This window comes from Canis lupus, chromosome 16 (genome assembly GCF_048164855.1).
Source record: "Canis lupus baileyi chromosome 16, mCanLup2.hap1, whole genome shotgun sequence".
Lineage (NCBI taxonomy): Eukaryota > Metazoa > Chordata > Mammalia > Carnivora > Canidae > Canis > Canis lupus.
In genome coordinates, this window is record NC_132853.1 from 47,224,582 (window position 1) to 47,240,016 (window position 15,435).

The 15,435-nt window shown below is 51.8% G+C and overlaps 1 protein-coding gene across 1 annotated transcript; it reads left to right on the plus strand.

The window, feature by feature from the left end:
• The first annotated feature begins 236 nt into the window (after positions 1-236).
• CACNG1 (calcium voltage-gated channel auxiliary subunit gamma 1) lies at positions 237-12,738 on the plus strand. The gene is made up of 4 exons (XM_072781081.1): positions 237-639; positions 10,795-10,869; positions 11,556-11,693; positions 12,004-12,738. Exons 1-4 carry the CDS (start codon positions 405-407, stop codon positions 12,228-12,230), a joined length of 675 nt encoding a protein of 224 aa, XP_072637182.1. The 5' UTR covers positions 237-404; the 3' UTR covers positions 12,231-12,738.
• Positions 12,739-15,435: the final 2,697 nt, after the last annotated feature.

Consider the following 15,435-nt stretch of genomic DNA (forward strand, 5'->3'; position numbering starts at 1 on the left):
TGGCCTATCCCTCACTGCCTCCAACTCAGGTATCCTGAGCTGCTAATCGTGGAGATCCCAAGTCACCATCTAGAGCCTTCTCTCCCTGCCCCTCCTTGAGGTATTTTAGGTCTCAGGAGGGAAACAAAGTCCTGAAACCCGAGGAGAAGCTATCCTCGGTGACACGCCTGGGATGTGCATTAATAGAAGCCTCCCTCAGGCCCCTGACACGTCTGGGCAGCTGCTCAGCCCCGTCTGGTGTCCCTCAGCCCCGAGGCCAGCCCACTCTGGCTCAGCCGGACGCACTAAACTTAGCTTCCACCCCCAGCTCGATAATCACCGCCACCTCCCCAGCCTGGCTGCCACCTGCGCGGGACACACTGCCACCAGACTGTGCCCAGGGCACCCACTCCTCCGCCACCACCATGTCCCAGACCAAAGCGCCGAAGGTCCGCGCGACCCTCTTCTGCATCCTGGTGGGCATCGTGCTGGCCTTGGTGGCCGTGGTGACCGACCACTGGGCCGTGCTGAGCCCCGAGGTGAAGCACCACAATGCCACCTGCGAGGCGGCCCACTTCGGCCTCTGGCGGATTTGCACCAAGCGCATTGTCATGACTGACAGCAAGGACAAGACGTGCGGACCCATCACCCTGCCTGGGGGTAACGTACCCACCCTCTGACCCCATCCCTGCCTCCTGCCCTGCTTCCTGCCCCTGGAAAAGGTGCCGCTGGGAAAGAGGGCAGGTTTCCCTGCCTCAGAGCAGAGATCGTGCCCAGCCTCGGTGCCCAGGGAAGAGGATCCGAACGGCCTCTGTCCTACTGGCCAGGGCCGCTTGTAAAGCCAGGGCGTCTGTCCCTCTTTCTGTCCCGCAGAGGCTCCCGGCCTTCACCCTGAGCAGGGGGCTACCCACCTGGGCCTAACAGGCCTGAGGCCCTGGCCCCCGCAGTGGCCACCCTTCTGGGTGACCCCGCTTTCCTTTCTCCCTGCACAGACAGGTTCAGTGGCCCTAAGTCCTCAGGCTGCAGGGACATGTGCGGCTGGCACGGTCACTCCCCAGGGTCAGCCACCAGATTTGCACAGCATAGCGCAAAATGAAAACGCAGGGCTCTTTGTGAATATTTTTAAGGATTTCGAGATGGTAACAGTGACGCACGGAGCCGAGTGTGGGTCCCTTCTGTGTGCAGGGCCTTGGTTGACCGCAGAAGCCACACATCTGTAAAGCAGGGCCCGGTCGTAGACGAGCCTCCCGCCTTTTGTCAGAACTGTCACACCTGCACATCCTCTCTTAGCTCAGACCCCTCGGAGCTGGGATGCGTGTCCTCCTGCTCTGATTTCAGTGCGTTCCCCAATTTCCTACCCTGTGACCGAACCGCACATCCGAGGTGAGCTCCTCGTGAAGGATCAGGGTGGTATTAGGGTGACCAGTCTATGCTACAAATGCGGAGCCCTCCACACTCATAGCGAACAGAGCACACGCTGGGGAAAGAGCCCTGCGTGGAGAACCAGAGGACTGGGCTCTGCGTGCATTGCCCACGACACTCCAATGACTCTGGGGTCCACCATGCCCATTGCGGCCTCTGCTTCCCCCTGTAAAATACAGTGTTCGGGCTCTGCAAAGCCCCTTTCAGCCTTTACAAATGGCACCGTAAGGTGGCAGTGGGCCAAGGCGAGTACAGGGACCCACCTGCCTTGCAGAATTATTCCCTCTGTTATCAGACTGGGTGTTCCTTGAACCCAGTTCCTTGAACTTTCAAGGAAGTCAGGGCTAAGTCCCCAGAGATCTTGCAGTCTGTGCATGGGACAAAGGAGCCCAAACCCCATTCCTCTACTTCTCCTTTTCCTCCTCTTTTCCCTCCTGCTGGCTCTAGAAAACCCCTGCCTCGCTCATTCCCCCTGGACACACAGAAGACTCGTAAATACCCAGCTGTCTTAGAAACACTGCGTCCCCGGGCCGAGGGCTTTAACAGACGTGGACATGTGCTTGAAGGGTATCACGTAGCTCACATGTCCGCGCTCTTCAGCCCCGGCCCAGCACAGCCGTAAACAGATGCATCATCCAGCCAATTCCCATGGGTGGGGCAGGGCAGGGGGAGGCAGATTCTCCACGGACCACGCATGGGAGTGCCCTGCCATGGTCCCGTCCACCTGTCCTCAGAGGCACCCACCTTTTAAAGTCTGCTGAGTTTATAGAGCAGATGAGCAAGGAGGCGAGGCAAGTCCATACAAGGAAGGGACAAACTAGCAAGAGGTTAGCTGCACAGGCCCGACAGGCATGGTTTGGTCCTGACCCTGACCAGAGTCTATCTCTACGCCTTCTTGCCCCGCTCCAGAGTGAATCATACCTCCCACGCTTGTGAGCCCAGCCCTACCCTTGACAAGCTTCTGAAGTATGTGCCAGCAATCTCCCCTCTCCTTTCTCTGCAGATGGACACCTTCCCCACCCACCTTTCCTGTGCTCTGTGGGGTTACTTTTTTCTAGAGGGAGGAAGAGAGTGCATACATGTTCTCTCGCTTATTATTAATAGCAGTAATAGGGACCGCAAACACAAATCTGCCAAATATTGTTTTCAGTGCCTCCCATCTTTTAACTTTGAATGACATCAGAAGAAATGGCAGGGTAAGAATCCCCCTAAATGTCTTCTCCATAAAGACAATGAGAACTCTAGCAAAACACGGTCAGAACAAACCTTTTCAGAACCCTGGACACTAACGAATCTTGCAGCAATCCAGCGAGTGCTTATTCAAGAAAAACAGGTGAATCTGAGTCAGAATGGTGAGTTTTGTGGTGCTTTAACTTGCTCTATTTCTGTTCCCCACTCCCCAAGTCTATTAGAGCCTTGAAAACCAATAGCCTGCAAACAGTGTAAATTTAGCCCCCAAAGGGGACAGATGGGGCTGGATCTCATTCAAAGCCTCATTCCCAGAGAACTGTCATTATTTGATCTGCCTGGTGGTTCCCTGGAAGTCCCCACTTGTAAGGTTGTCTTTATTTGACCTGATGCTGAGCTCACTCAGTGGAAACAGTCTTTTTCTCAGGGGGCATTTGGCAAAAACAATTAGAAACAAATGTTTAATAGCATAATTTCCTGAGGCAGTAGACAACAGTTAGGGCAAACAATAGGCTACCAAAACAGCTAGAGAGTTAGATGTCCATAGGTGGCTTGGAAGAGCTCCAACAAGGATGCCTGGGTGGTTCAGTGGTTGAGCATCTGCCTTCGGCTCAGGGTGTGATCCCAGGATCCTGGGATCAAGTCCCTCATTGGGCTCCCTAGGGGGAGCCTGCTTCACCCTCTCTCTGTGTCTCTGCCTCTCACTGGGTGTCTCTCATGAATAAATAAATAAAATCTTTGAAAAAGAAAAGAAAAGCTCCAACATATTCCTGAGAATTTGGAAGGCCATGTGCATGCACAGCGCTGTATGGTGCACAGGAAAGCCCAAGAAGGCCCTAAGCTCTCACCTCAGGCTGATCTTGAGGCTGTGGGAAAGCAGAAAGCGGCGGCTAAGGCAGAAATGTGGGCTGCTTGGCGGAGTACTTAGCTCTCTGCTTAGCACAGAGCCCCTCAGTAAAGACTAGGAGGTGTATTAGTCCAAGCATTTTATAAAATGTGAGCTGATTACCAAACTAACTGAGCAGAGTTCAGAGGTCACACATAACAAAGAAAACAGACTTTGCAAAATTAATTAGGTCACTAAACAAACCATAATAAACAGTGAGCAAATCCTAGGGAAGGGTGAGACTCTGATTTCCAGAGTTGCTCATTATATTGTTTAAGTATTTCAGCTTTAAATTTAAATTTTAAGTTGAAAAAAATCACAAGACATGTAAAGAGGTAAAACAGTATGGCCCATAAATAAGGAGGATAAAGCCAGTCCATAGATCCTTAAGGAAACCAGATATTGGTCTCAAAGACTATAAATCAGCTATTTTATTTTTTTTAAGATTTGATTTATTTATTCATGAGAGACACACACGCGCACACACACACACACAGAGACAGGCTGAGGGAGAAGCAGTCTCCATGCAGGGAGCCTGACGTGGGACTCGATCCCGGGTCTCCAGGATCACGCCCTGGGCTGAAGGCGGTGCTAAACCAGGCTGCCCTAAATCAGCTATTTTAGATACACTCAAATAACTAGAAAAAAAAAAAAAGTCTAAACAACTAAAGATGAGAATGATGTCTCATGAAATACAAATTATCAATGAAGAGATAGAATTTATTGTAAAAGGACCTAATAGTGTGAGTTCAAGACCCATGTTGCACTCTGCACTGGGCATGGAACCCAGTTGGGGTGTCTGGGTGGTGCAGTTGGTTAAGTGTCCGACTCTTGGTTTTGGCTCAGGTAGTAATCTCAGGGTCATGAGATCAAGCCCCACTTCAGGCTCTGCACTCAGTGCAGAATCTGCTTGAGATTCTCTCTTCCTCTCCCTCTGCCCCTCTTGCTCATGCTCTCTCTCTCTCTCTTAAATAAATAAACAAATCTTTAAAAAGAAAACATACACACACACACAAAAGAAAATAAAGTGCCTAAGAGAAATGCTGGAGTTGAGCACTATAATAATTGAAATGGAAAACTCACTAGAAGGATTAAATAGCAGATCTGTGCAGGTGCAAAAAATAATAATAATAAGTGAACTTGAAGATAGATCAATTGAGATTAACTAATGTGAGGAATAGACAGAAAAAAAAAGAAGAAGAAAAGAACAGAGCCTCAGAGACCTGTGAGATAATATCAAATGCACTAATATACACATAATGGTGGTCCCAGAAGGACAAGAGAGAGAAAGGAGCAGGAAGCAGCAAAGCAGAAAAATAATGGCTGAAAAGTTTCCAAAAATTTTAAAAGATTGTATTTATTTATTCATGAGAGATGCAGAGAGAGAAGCAGAGACATAGGCAGAGGGAGAAGCAGGCTCCTCAAGGGGAGCCCAGTGAGGAATCAATCCTGGGACTCTGGGACCACACCCTGAGCCAAAAGCAGATACTCAACCACTGAGCCATCCAGGCATCTCAAGTTTCCAAATTTGATGAAAAATATTAATCTTAAAATTTATAGAGCTTAATGAATCCTAGTAGGACAAATCCACACCTAGACATATCATAATCAGAACTGTTAAAAGATAAAGACACAAAACCTTGGAAGCAGCAAGAAATGACTCACCACATACAATAGACCTTAGTAAGGTAAGATTTATAGCTGATACTTTTCCCAGAAACCATGGAGGCCAGAAGGCAGTGGGATGACAAACAGAAATATATATACACTCATCTAATCCTCACAAAATCCTCTACAGGATCCATACTATTACCATCATCCCATCTTACAGATAAAGAAAATGAGGCACAGAGAAGTTGGGTAACTTGACCGAGGTCAACACAATTACCATGGCAGACCAGCTAGGGCTCATACCCCTAAAATCCACCTTCTTGGTTGCTGCATTATATTACTTTACAACAAGCCAGTGGGGAGGCTGTCATTCTTTAGGTGGTTCTCGTTCTACATGTGGGAAAACTGATGCTCAGAGTGGCCTTCCCAAGCTAACCTTCTTACAAGTAGAGGTTCAACACCCAAGTCTCAAATCCAGAGCTCCTTTCCTCACCAGCCCACTCCCATATGATACCCCACTCCCACTGCACATACAAACACAATTCCTCAAAGCTGCTGATCCAGGCAAACACATAAGAGGCCAACTTTTGGCAGGCCATGCTTTAGAAGCTCAGCCGGGGGCTGGTTCAATAGAGGAGACTTTTTAAGTTCCTATTTGGCCTTAGAGTGTTGGAGGCTCTAAGGACATAAACTGTCTAATCTGGTTTTCCCTACTGACCCAAAGGGTTTTAGAAGGACTGTCATGCAAAGATTAACATCTAAGGTCAATTCCAATGCCTTCAGAATGAGAGAAGGGTCTTCCCCCACTGTCAGGAGACGCTGTCTGTCTGAAAGCCCAAGTGAATCACCCCAGAGGGATGATTCATCATTCCCTGCCCGTGGGTTGGGTGGAATGTTGTTTCTCTCAGGCGCTGTCTCTCCAGGCTAAGGCAGCAGACTGCCCCAATACCCCATTTCCCTTATGGCCCATCCTCTCTCCCAGTACCTGGTGCAGGAACTGGAGCCATATGGAAGAACATCGTGTTATGGAGCCCAAGAATTTCAGGGGCTCCCTTTCCCATCCACATGAACCCATGCTAGAGACCCAGCTCAGACTTTTCCCCCATATAACAGCAATGATCTGACCCTCTGGGATTGGGTCCTGGGGACTTTTGCAACCCATTTGATAGAAGTCCTCAATCAGAGCGGTGGGGGGAGACAGAGCACAGAGAAACCACTGTCGAGGCATCAAGAACTTTTTTACAAAAAGGGTGAAGACAGCCCTGGCATTGATGCAAGTAACAAGTAAGTGAAATATTTTTTCCGACCCCTAAGTAGTTAGTTCCCTTGGTTTTGTGTAAATCAACAAGGTATTTTTTTAAATATATTAAAGTCTGCATCCCCCAGCACTGGGTACACTGATACATTCTCAGTGATAACCCAGAAGCATCCCCTAATCATATAAATTATCCCAACTATCAGAGAAAACCTGCATTAACTCAAGTTCAGGTTGTAGTTAAATGTGTCTCCTGTTATAATTCTTTGAAATTGGCACCGTTAGATTAGTTAAACAGCTTAACAATAACCCACAACCCTCGGACCAACTTCGTTAGATATAGTTCTGTGCAGGCATTCCCTGAATCCGAATACTTGGTTAGCCATGATACCCAACCCCAGGCCAGCTCAATAGCTGAGTTCACCATATTATTTTTAAAGTTTTATTTTTATTTATGAGAAAGAGAGAGAGAGAGAGCAGAGTGGAGGGGCAGAGGGAGAGGGAGAGAGAGTTTTAAGCAGACTCCTTGCTGAGTGCAGAGCTTGATGCGGGGCTCATCTCACAACCCCAAGATCATGACCTGAGCTGAAACCAAGAGTTGCATGCTCAACCGACATGATCCACCCGGGCACCCCCAAGTTCACTATATTTTTAAGGAACAACCCACTGAGTCTTAGGACTGTTCATGACAGACATTTCTGAAATATAGAAAAATAGAAATACAAATATTAGAGTCACTGTGAGCCATTCACAGAGACAAAGGAGGCTGGAGGAACTTCAGACTTCCTAATAATTGGTCCCAGGTCATCACCCTGACATTGGTATCTCCACTGACTTGATTCAAAGCACAGATTTGGCTCGAAACACAGTAAGCAACCAATCTGGGTGGTTTTGGTGTGTATAATGCCAGCCCCCCATGAAATTTGCAGGAGTAGGATCAACGTCCTGCTGCTTCTGCCCAGTGAAGGGGCTATAATCCATCAAGACTAAGCCATAAGCCCTGAGCTTTGTGCAGTTGTGATGGAAGCCAGGGAAGAGGCAACGGAAGGACTTCAGAAAGGCAGAGGCAGGAAGACTCAGAATCTGCACAGCTGTCACAGAGCTGTCACTGCCTCTCTCCTCCAAGCCCCTCACCCGTGACTAAGTGGTCCACACAGAGCCCAACTCGGATGTCCTTCCTTTTTAAGTTGCTCTTGATGCTCTGTTTACCCAGAATCCCTCAGACAAAGAAGCAGAAGCAGGGTCTGCCCACCTGAGCAGGACCCTAGGCAACTCTTGAGTGACACGGGCAGATGCCCAGCTTGATTCTTCCTGAATGAGCGTCTTGTTGGTGCCGGATGTGTCCGGAATGACGGCTGGGTCTGACATGCTGCTGGGGTCATCAGGGACCACAAAGGGGCTTATCGTCTTCCAGAGGGGCTCATGCGGCCCTGCAGCAGATGTTACTCTTGCAGGGCAGAAGACTCCGGCCTTCCTCACGTTTAAGAGAGGGGAGAGGGGGCACCTGGGTGGCTCAGTGGTTGAGCGTCTGCCTTTGGCTCAGGCTGTGATCCCAGGGTCTTGGGATCCAGTCCCCTATGGGGCTCCCTGCAGGGAGCCTGCTTCTCCCTCCGCCTGTGTCTTGCCTCTCTCTCTCCCTGTCTCTCATGAATAAGTAAATAAAATCTTTTTTTTAAAGATTTATTTATTTATTTATTTATTTATTTATTTATTTATTTATTTATTTATGATAGACATAGAGAGAGAGAGAGAGAGAGAGGCAGAGACACAGGCAGAGGGAGAAGCAGGCTCCATGCACCGGGAGCCTGACGTGGGATTCGATCCCGGGTCTCCAGAATCGTGCCCTGGGCCAAAGGCAGGCGCTAAACCAGTGCGCCACCCAGGGATCCCCTGTCCTCCCCTGTTGAATGATGTCACATGTGTGGGATGGGGGGGTCCCCAGGAGGGTGGGGGTGGCTCCCACACTGCACATCTGGAAGTCTCAGCTTTTCCCTGACGTAGCTGAACCTTGGGCTTGAGAATGGATGGGCCAACCCCGTCCCCCCCGCCCTCTCTTTTTATTTTTATTTTTTAAGATTTTATTTACTTGGGGATCTCTCTGTGACTATCATAAATAAATAAAAATTAAAAAAAAAAAAAAACAGGGGAGGACAGGAGGTAGAGACAGTGTGCCGGGGCTGCTGAAGGGGAAATTCTCCCCCGGGAAACCCCCAGGCCGGCTTCCCCAGACACGCAGCCTCCCGCTAGGGCCTGAGCACGGGCTTACGCAGGCGGCGGTGTGTCCGGGTGGGGGGGAGCGTGCTGTGCCGTCCATCTGGCGGGGGCTGACAGCACCCCCCAAGGCCACAAGGGAGGCTCAGCAGCCCGAGCTGCCAAAGCGCTGCGCTGCGGCCGGGCTCTGGTGGGCCTTGGTCTGGCCGCCCTCGGCTCCAAAGGCTTTTACCTCGCGGACCGCGTGGTCAGGGGGCAGCTGACCGTGAAATACGCTTGAATCCGGTCAATTCTCTTCAGAGGGTTTTCAATGATCACCGAAATTGGCCCTTAAAGAATGAAACAGAAATGCTCCTTTGTCCAGAGGGAGACACACACGGAGACTTGTGGCCCAGCACGAGCCACTCGGAAGCAGTGATTCAAGAGAATCTGGAGCTAAAAAAAAAAAAAAAAAATTATCTGGAGCTAATAATCTAACCAACAGAAGAGGGTTGCATTAGGCTCTAAAATAGCGCCGGAAGCTGTGAGGAAAAAAAAAGAGCAGCATTAATTCTGACATCACCCCGGCAGTCAGACACCCCAGGTAACTCTGCTCAAAAGGAAAGTGATTTAAATATAGAAGCTCAAAGAGAAAGCTGTTTACCTCTCAGAACACTTACTGTGGCTAAACCAGGCTCGGCTCCAGGGGTCACTTCCTTCCTCCCCCTCGGGAGCAGCAGCAACCCAGCAACCCTGACCTTGGGGGAGGGGGGACAGGGTTGGGGGGGGGGGAGGCCATAGGCTAAGCGGCAATAAGATGATTTAGGTCAGAGGGAAGAAGGCCTGCAACCCCACGAAAGCTGTGACTCTGGCACCGCCTCAGGTGCATTTCCTAAAGAAACCAGGCACCAATAATCGTGATAATCTCAACAGAGCCTGAAAGTGAAGAAATGAATGTGCAAACTAGACGCCATCTGAACTAGGAGTGGAGAGTCGTGGGCCCGCCCAGGGGAAAAAGAAATCGATGGAGGGCCTTACACAAATAAAAAGCAGCCTAATTTAATTTTTTTTTTTTTAAGAAACGCAAAATAGCATGATTTTTAAAAACCATTCACCTACTTCCTAAAAATGGAGTAAACAATATCAAACTGTATTCATTAAGCAATAAGGATATCCTTTGGGTTTTTTTGAGGGGGGAGGTTTAAGGATATCCTTTGATTTTGAAGTATGTCAAGTGACAAGAGAAATTTTAAGGAGAAAAATGGAAGAGAAATTATGCCTGAAATTGTGTTTAAAACCCGCATGAATTTCTTTGTTCTGAGTCCTTCCTCTGCCCCCCCCCCCCGCCCCCCCCCAAAAAAACCAGATTTTTGGTCCTGCCACTCACAGATCTTCTACAGCTTCTCTGACACTAATCAGATAGAACAATTGGCTAGGCAGGAAAGGTTTTGTCTGGGCCGTCTCTATGGCCACAGGGGTCGAAGGTCTGATAAAATGACACATGGTCACAATTGGCTCTTGAATGGAAGCACTCCTCCCTGCACCCAAAAGTATCCATTTGGCCCACTCAGAAAAGCTCTTTGTGGGGGCATTTAAGGGACCTGGAGCAGGGCTTCCCAAACTGGGTGAGCATCAGAATCTTCTGGAAAGCCTTTGAAAAACATCACGGGCTTCCGGGTCACACCCAGTGCATCAGGACGGGCCTAGATTTTGGTTTGACCAGGCTTTCTCATCCTCAGCCCTACTGACATAGTGGGGCCAGTCAATTCTATGTTGTACAGGGCTGGTCTGTCGTTGTAGGATGTTAGCAGTATTCCTGGCCTCTGTCCACTACGTGCTAGTAGTGACACCAAAACTGTCTCCAGACACTGCCCACCATCTCCTGGTGGGGGTGGGGGGGGCAGAATAAGCTCCAAACGGTGAGAAGCACCATTTGGCCCTTTGTTAGTGGTGTTCCCTACACCCTGTGACAAACGAGTTGCTGAGCCTCAGTTATCCCATCTACCTAATGGGCTCAGAACCCAGAGCACTATGTGCCCTCTCGACTGAGTCAGCCTTTGCTTCCTGGCCTCTTATGAAACCCCCTTCTCCTACTGAAATGTTGGTCTAAGGGTCAGAGAAAGAGGTTTGTTTCAGCCCAGATTCCGGGTTTAGGAGAATGAGGGCAGGTCCAGTGGGATCACACCCACCGCCTTTGGGTGGAGCTTCTGCTGGGGCTGCAGGCCCTTTGGCTCAACTCATAGGCTGTCTCCCCCCTTTGCAGAGAAAAACTGTTCCTACTTCAGGCATTTTAACCCTGGCGAGACCTCGGAGATCTTCGAAGTCACTACTCAGAAAGGTGAGCTGGTGGGGGAAGCAGGGAGGGTCAGGAAGAGTGACTTCTGTGAAGGCTGCTGAGCCAGAGAATCGTTTGGCACAAACCATTGCGATGAAAAGCAGCTCGGCGCCCCGAGACCACAGCCCTGGGTGGCCAGCCATCCCGAGGCCTTGAGGGAGCTTGTGGGGAGGCCTTTCCCGGCCCGGCAGGGCCCCCAACTGTAGAAGGACTAGTCTCCATGCCAGTGCACACACGAGCACGCTCTCTCCGGCAATGTGCACAGTGGTGCATGCACACACACGATCACCCACGGGGCCCTGCAACAAGCCACCCTGCAGCGGTCACACGCCAGTGCACACGAGCACACTCTCCCTGGCAATCTTCGGTGCATGCACACTCAGCCCTGCAACAAGCCACCCTGCAGCGGCTGCTTGACGACCCAGGACAGACCACCCTCACGGCGAGCCCGCCCTCTGCCCCGTGGCTCGCAGGAAGCTTTCCGCTCCAGAAAGGTCTGCGGCCCGGCCCGGGGAAGGAGCCCGCAGCTCAGGACCCCCACCCCCGGGGAGCGGGAAGGGGGTCCGGGTGCCATCGCGGTCCGCCTTCCCCGCTGCGTGGCTCCGAGTGCGGGGTTCGTCGCGGCCCTCCGCGTGCTCCCCAGGGCCGGGGCACAGGCTGAGCCGCCGCCGCGCCTGCCCGTCCCGCAGAGTACAGCATCTCGGCCGCCGCCATCGCCGTCTTCAGCCTCGGCTTCATCATCATGGGGACCACGTGCGCGCTGCTGTCCTGCGGGAGGAAGCGGGACTACCTGCTGCGGCCCGCGTCCATGTTCTACGCGTTCGCAGGTGGGGGGGGGGGGGGGGGCTGGGGCGGGGCTGTGCACCTGGCGCGGGGCGGGCGGGGGTGCGGGGCGCGGGGCAGGGGGCGGGCAGGGGCCCGGGGTGCGGGGCGCAGGGCGGGCAGGGGCGCGGGGTGCGGGGTGCAGGGCGGGCAGGGGCGCGGGGTGCGGGGCGCAGGGCGGGCAGGGGCGCGGGGTGCGGGGCGAGCAGGGGCGGGACGCGAAGGGGCGCAGGGGCGGGGGCCGGGCAGGGGCGCGGGGGCGGGGGCCGGGCCGGGGCGCCCCCTCCGCAGCTCCCTGAGGGGCGTGGCCCGCAGGCCTGTGCATCTTCGTGTCGGTGGAGGTCACGCGGCAGTCGGTGAAGCGCATGATCGACAGCGAGCACACGGCGTGGATCGACTACTACTACTCCTGGTCCTTCGCCTGCGCCTGCGCCGCCTTCGTCCTCCTCTTCCTCGGCGGCCTCGCCCTCCTGCTCTTCTCGCTGCCTCGGATGCCCCAGAACCCCTGGGAGTCCTGCATGGACGCCGAGCCCGAGCACTAGCCCTCCCGGAGCCCCAGCCGCCCCCGGGGCTTTGCCCTCAGGAAGCCGGGCCTGGCCCAGAACGTTCTAGAGAGGAGGCGGGGCCTGCCCCTCCCCCACGCCCACCAGCCCACCACAGCCGCTGCCGCTCCCCTCTCTGAGCCCTGCTCTGGGCCGTGACAGGCCTCCCTGGCGATCCAGCAAGTGGACGTGATGCACACCTGACGCCGGGCGGGCGCAGTGGGGCCAGCAGGTGCACAGGTGATTGGTGAGGACCGACCTTCCCCTGGAGCTCCAGGCCGCCCTCACTGAGCCTGTCTCTGATAAGCTGGGTCCAGTTGTCCTCTGTTAGCCCTCTAGGGACACCCTGTGCTCCTTCACCAGTTCTGGGTGTTGCCTGTGTAAATAGCCAACCCCTCCCTCCTTCTCTGGGACAAGATACACCCTTTCCTTGGTTTCCAAGACACCTGAGGAGCATTTTTTAACTGGGTACAATCTGTGTTTGAAATAAAAGCTCTTTGAAAACCTACTTTTTCCTTGAGCCTTGCATAGAAATTGCTTGGATTCCTGACATCGGCCAGCCCAGCGGCCCCACGACCCCGAAGGAAAAAGAAAACCATGTCCCCCTGGCCTGTGTCGAGGACTTTTGTAGGGAGGTGTGGGGATGACGGGTAATGGGGTCCTGTTTACCGATAAGACTTAGGGGTTCTGAATTCCAGCCCGGATCGCTGGGCCCTGGGAGTTTCTTTGGGAGAAACCAGAGACCATCTGACTAGGCAAGGGTGTTAAAAATAAGGAGGGGTTATTTCCAGAGCCCCAGCGTGCTGGCATCCAAGTGCTAACACAGCACTCAAGCAGCACAACCACACGTGTCTGATTTCAGACGCTGGATTTTTGATGCAAGGAGCATCAGGAAGCAGGGCTTAGCAGTTAGACACTTAGGGCCCCACGGAGTGTCATAAGTTACACTTTCCACCTTCCAAAACCCCATCGTATTCACCCAGACGCAGGTGGCAGAGAGGATCCACGTGTCCCTTGCCCTGAACACACCCCGGAAGTCCCGTCTAGCCCTCGTTCTTCGACAGCAGGGCTTGCAAACTACCGTGGGCCAGGCCTGACCCCACCACCTGTTGTTACACAGCCCACAAGCTAAGAATGGTTTTTACAATTTTAGATGGTTTTTAAAAATCAAAAGAAGAAGAATATTTTATGATGTCTGAAAAATATTTCAGTTTCAATGTCCGTAAATGAAGTTTTATTGGAACTGTCAAAGAAAAAAACTCACTAAATGGGATCTCTGGGTGGCTCAGCGGTTTGGCACCTGCCTTTAGCCCAGGGCATGACCCTGGAGAGCCAGGATCGAGCTCCCGGCATGGAGCCTGCTTCTCCCTCTGCCTGTGTCTCTGTCCCCCTCTCTCTCTCTATCATGAATAAATAAATAAAATCTTAAAAAAAAAGTCACTAAAATGGTAAGGGCACTCAACCTGCTTCTCCCTCTGCCTTTGTCTCTGCTTCTCTTTCTCTGTGTGTGTCTTATGAATAAATAAATAAAATCTTTAATCAGTAATTTACTCTTGCAGTAGGGAAGAATCCAGTATAAACAGTGACAGACCATCCAGCTCGCCCTATCTGGCCCTTTATGGAAAAAGTCTACTGACCCCTGTTCTGGAGTAACTGTATACTCATCAGTAGGTTTACTAACCCCTTGCTGTTCCTGTCTGTAATGTGAGAGCAAAGAGACTCATTCATTCTGCTGAGAACAATTTTTTATTTTTTTTAAAGATTTTATTCATTTATTCATGAGAGACACAGAGAGAGAGGCAGAGACACAGGCAGAGGGAGAAGCAGGCTCCCTGCGGGGAGCCCGATATGGGACTCAATCCCCGGAACTCCAGGATCACACCCTGGGCCAAAAGCAGGTGCTCAACTGCTGAGCCACCCGGGTGTCCCTTGCTGAGAACAATTTAAAAGGAAGGAGCATGAGCGTGGAGGCATCTGGGTGGTGGCCGCGGTGGGCTTTGTTGAGATCCCTCTCTGTTGTCCCAGAGGTTTGGGCTGGGCTTGCAGGGGTGGCTGAGAGGTAGACAGCACAGCCTGCTTTCTAACCAGGGGCAGTGCAAATGTCTGGCACACGATCGTGAAAGCAAAAGGGGCAAAGAGAGAAGGGGACATAAATGTCATGAAGCCAAAGCCCGGGAGCCACAGAGAAGGGAGGGTGGCTTACAGCCACCAGCAGGTCACTGTCCCAAAGAGGTAAAGAGGGAACCCGAGAGCAAACATGCTCCAGGCAAGAGAATAGGAAAACGAACATCTGAGCCAGCCAGGGAATTGGGGCCATGGGTTCTGAGTAGGAAGAAAGACAGCTGGACCTCATCCCACAAACTCCATTTGGAAGTCAGTGTTACTATTTTTACTATTATTATTACTACTACTTTTACCAGAATTAGACTGGTGTGCATTTTATAGGCCTATGTGGGTGCCTGTATTTTCTGCACCAAAGACCCCTTCTGAGTCGAACATCGACTGAACAGAGTGCATGTGGTTTCCCAGAATTTGAACTCTTTCGAGAGAGACATGGGTGCACCTGAAACTGCTTTGCACACAAAAGCGTCGGGGCGGGGGGGCGGTGGGGGGAGGGCTGCCAGAGAGCCAAGCATTATCGCATCCGCTCCAGCTTCTGCTGTGGAGAAAAATATGCCACAACAAAGCAAAACAGAGCCCGATGCCAAAAAAGAAACCAACCAAACCAGTGAAGGAAAACTTGGTTTTCTCCCCAGCCCACTGACCTGTGTTTGCCAGGAGAGATGTCCGGAATGGGCAGTCGGTCCGTCTTGCTCTGGTTGGGTCTGGCTCAGGATGCAGGGCACCCACTGGACCTCAGGGCAGAGGTCAGGCAGGCCGTGCTCAGAGACCAGAATCCCACATCGGGCCTCCCACAGGGAGCCTGCTTCTCCCTCTGCCTGTGTCTCTGCCTCTCTGTGTGTCTCTCATGATTAAATAAATAAAATCTTAAACAAAATACCCATTTAACATATTATATATCTAGGCCTTATCTATTTTAATTCTAACAGTAGAAATAGTTAGAGAAAAGGATTCTGTTGCTTAGAATGTTCAGAAACCTGGCGGACTTGGGTGGTTTGGCTCAGGTCATGATCGTGGGGTCCTGGGTTGGAACCCTGTGTCCATCGGGCTCCCTGCTCTGCGGGGAGTCTGCTTCTCCCTCTCC

Coding starts and splice junctions, on each gene's coding strand:
- CACNG1 (XM_072781081.1), top strand. CDS start 405: ATGTCCCAGACCAAAGCGCCGAAGGTCCGCGCGACCCTCTTCTGCATC. Junction 640..10,794: donor ACCCATCACCCTGCCTGGGG/GTAACGTACCCA, acceptor CCCCCTTTGCAG/AGAAAAACTGTTCCTACTTC. Junction 10,870..11,555: donor CGAAGTCACTACTCAGAAAG/GTGAGCTGGTGG, acceptor CCCGTCCCGCAG/AGTACAGCATCTCGGCCGCC.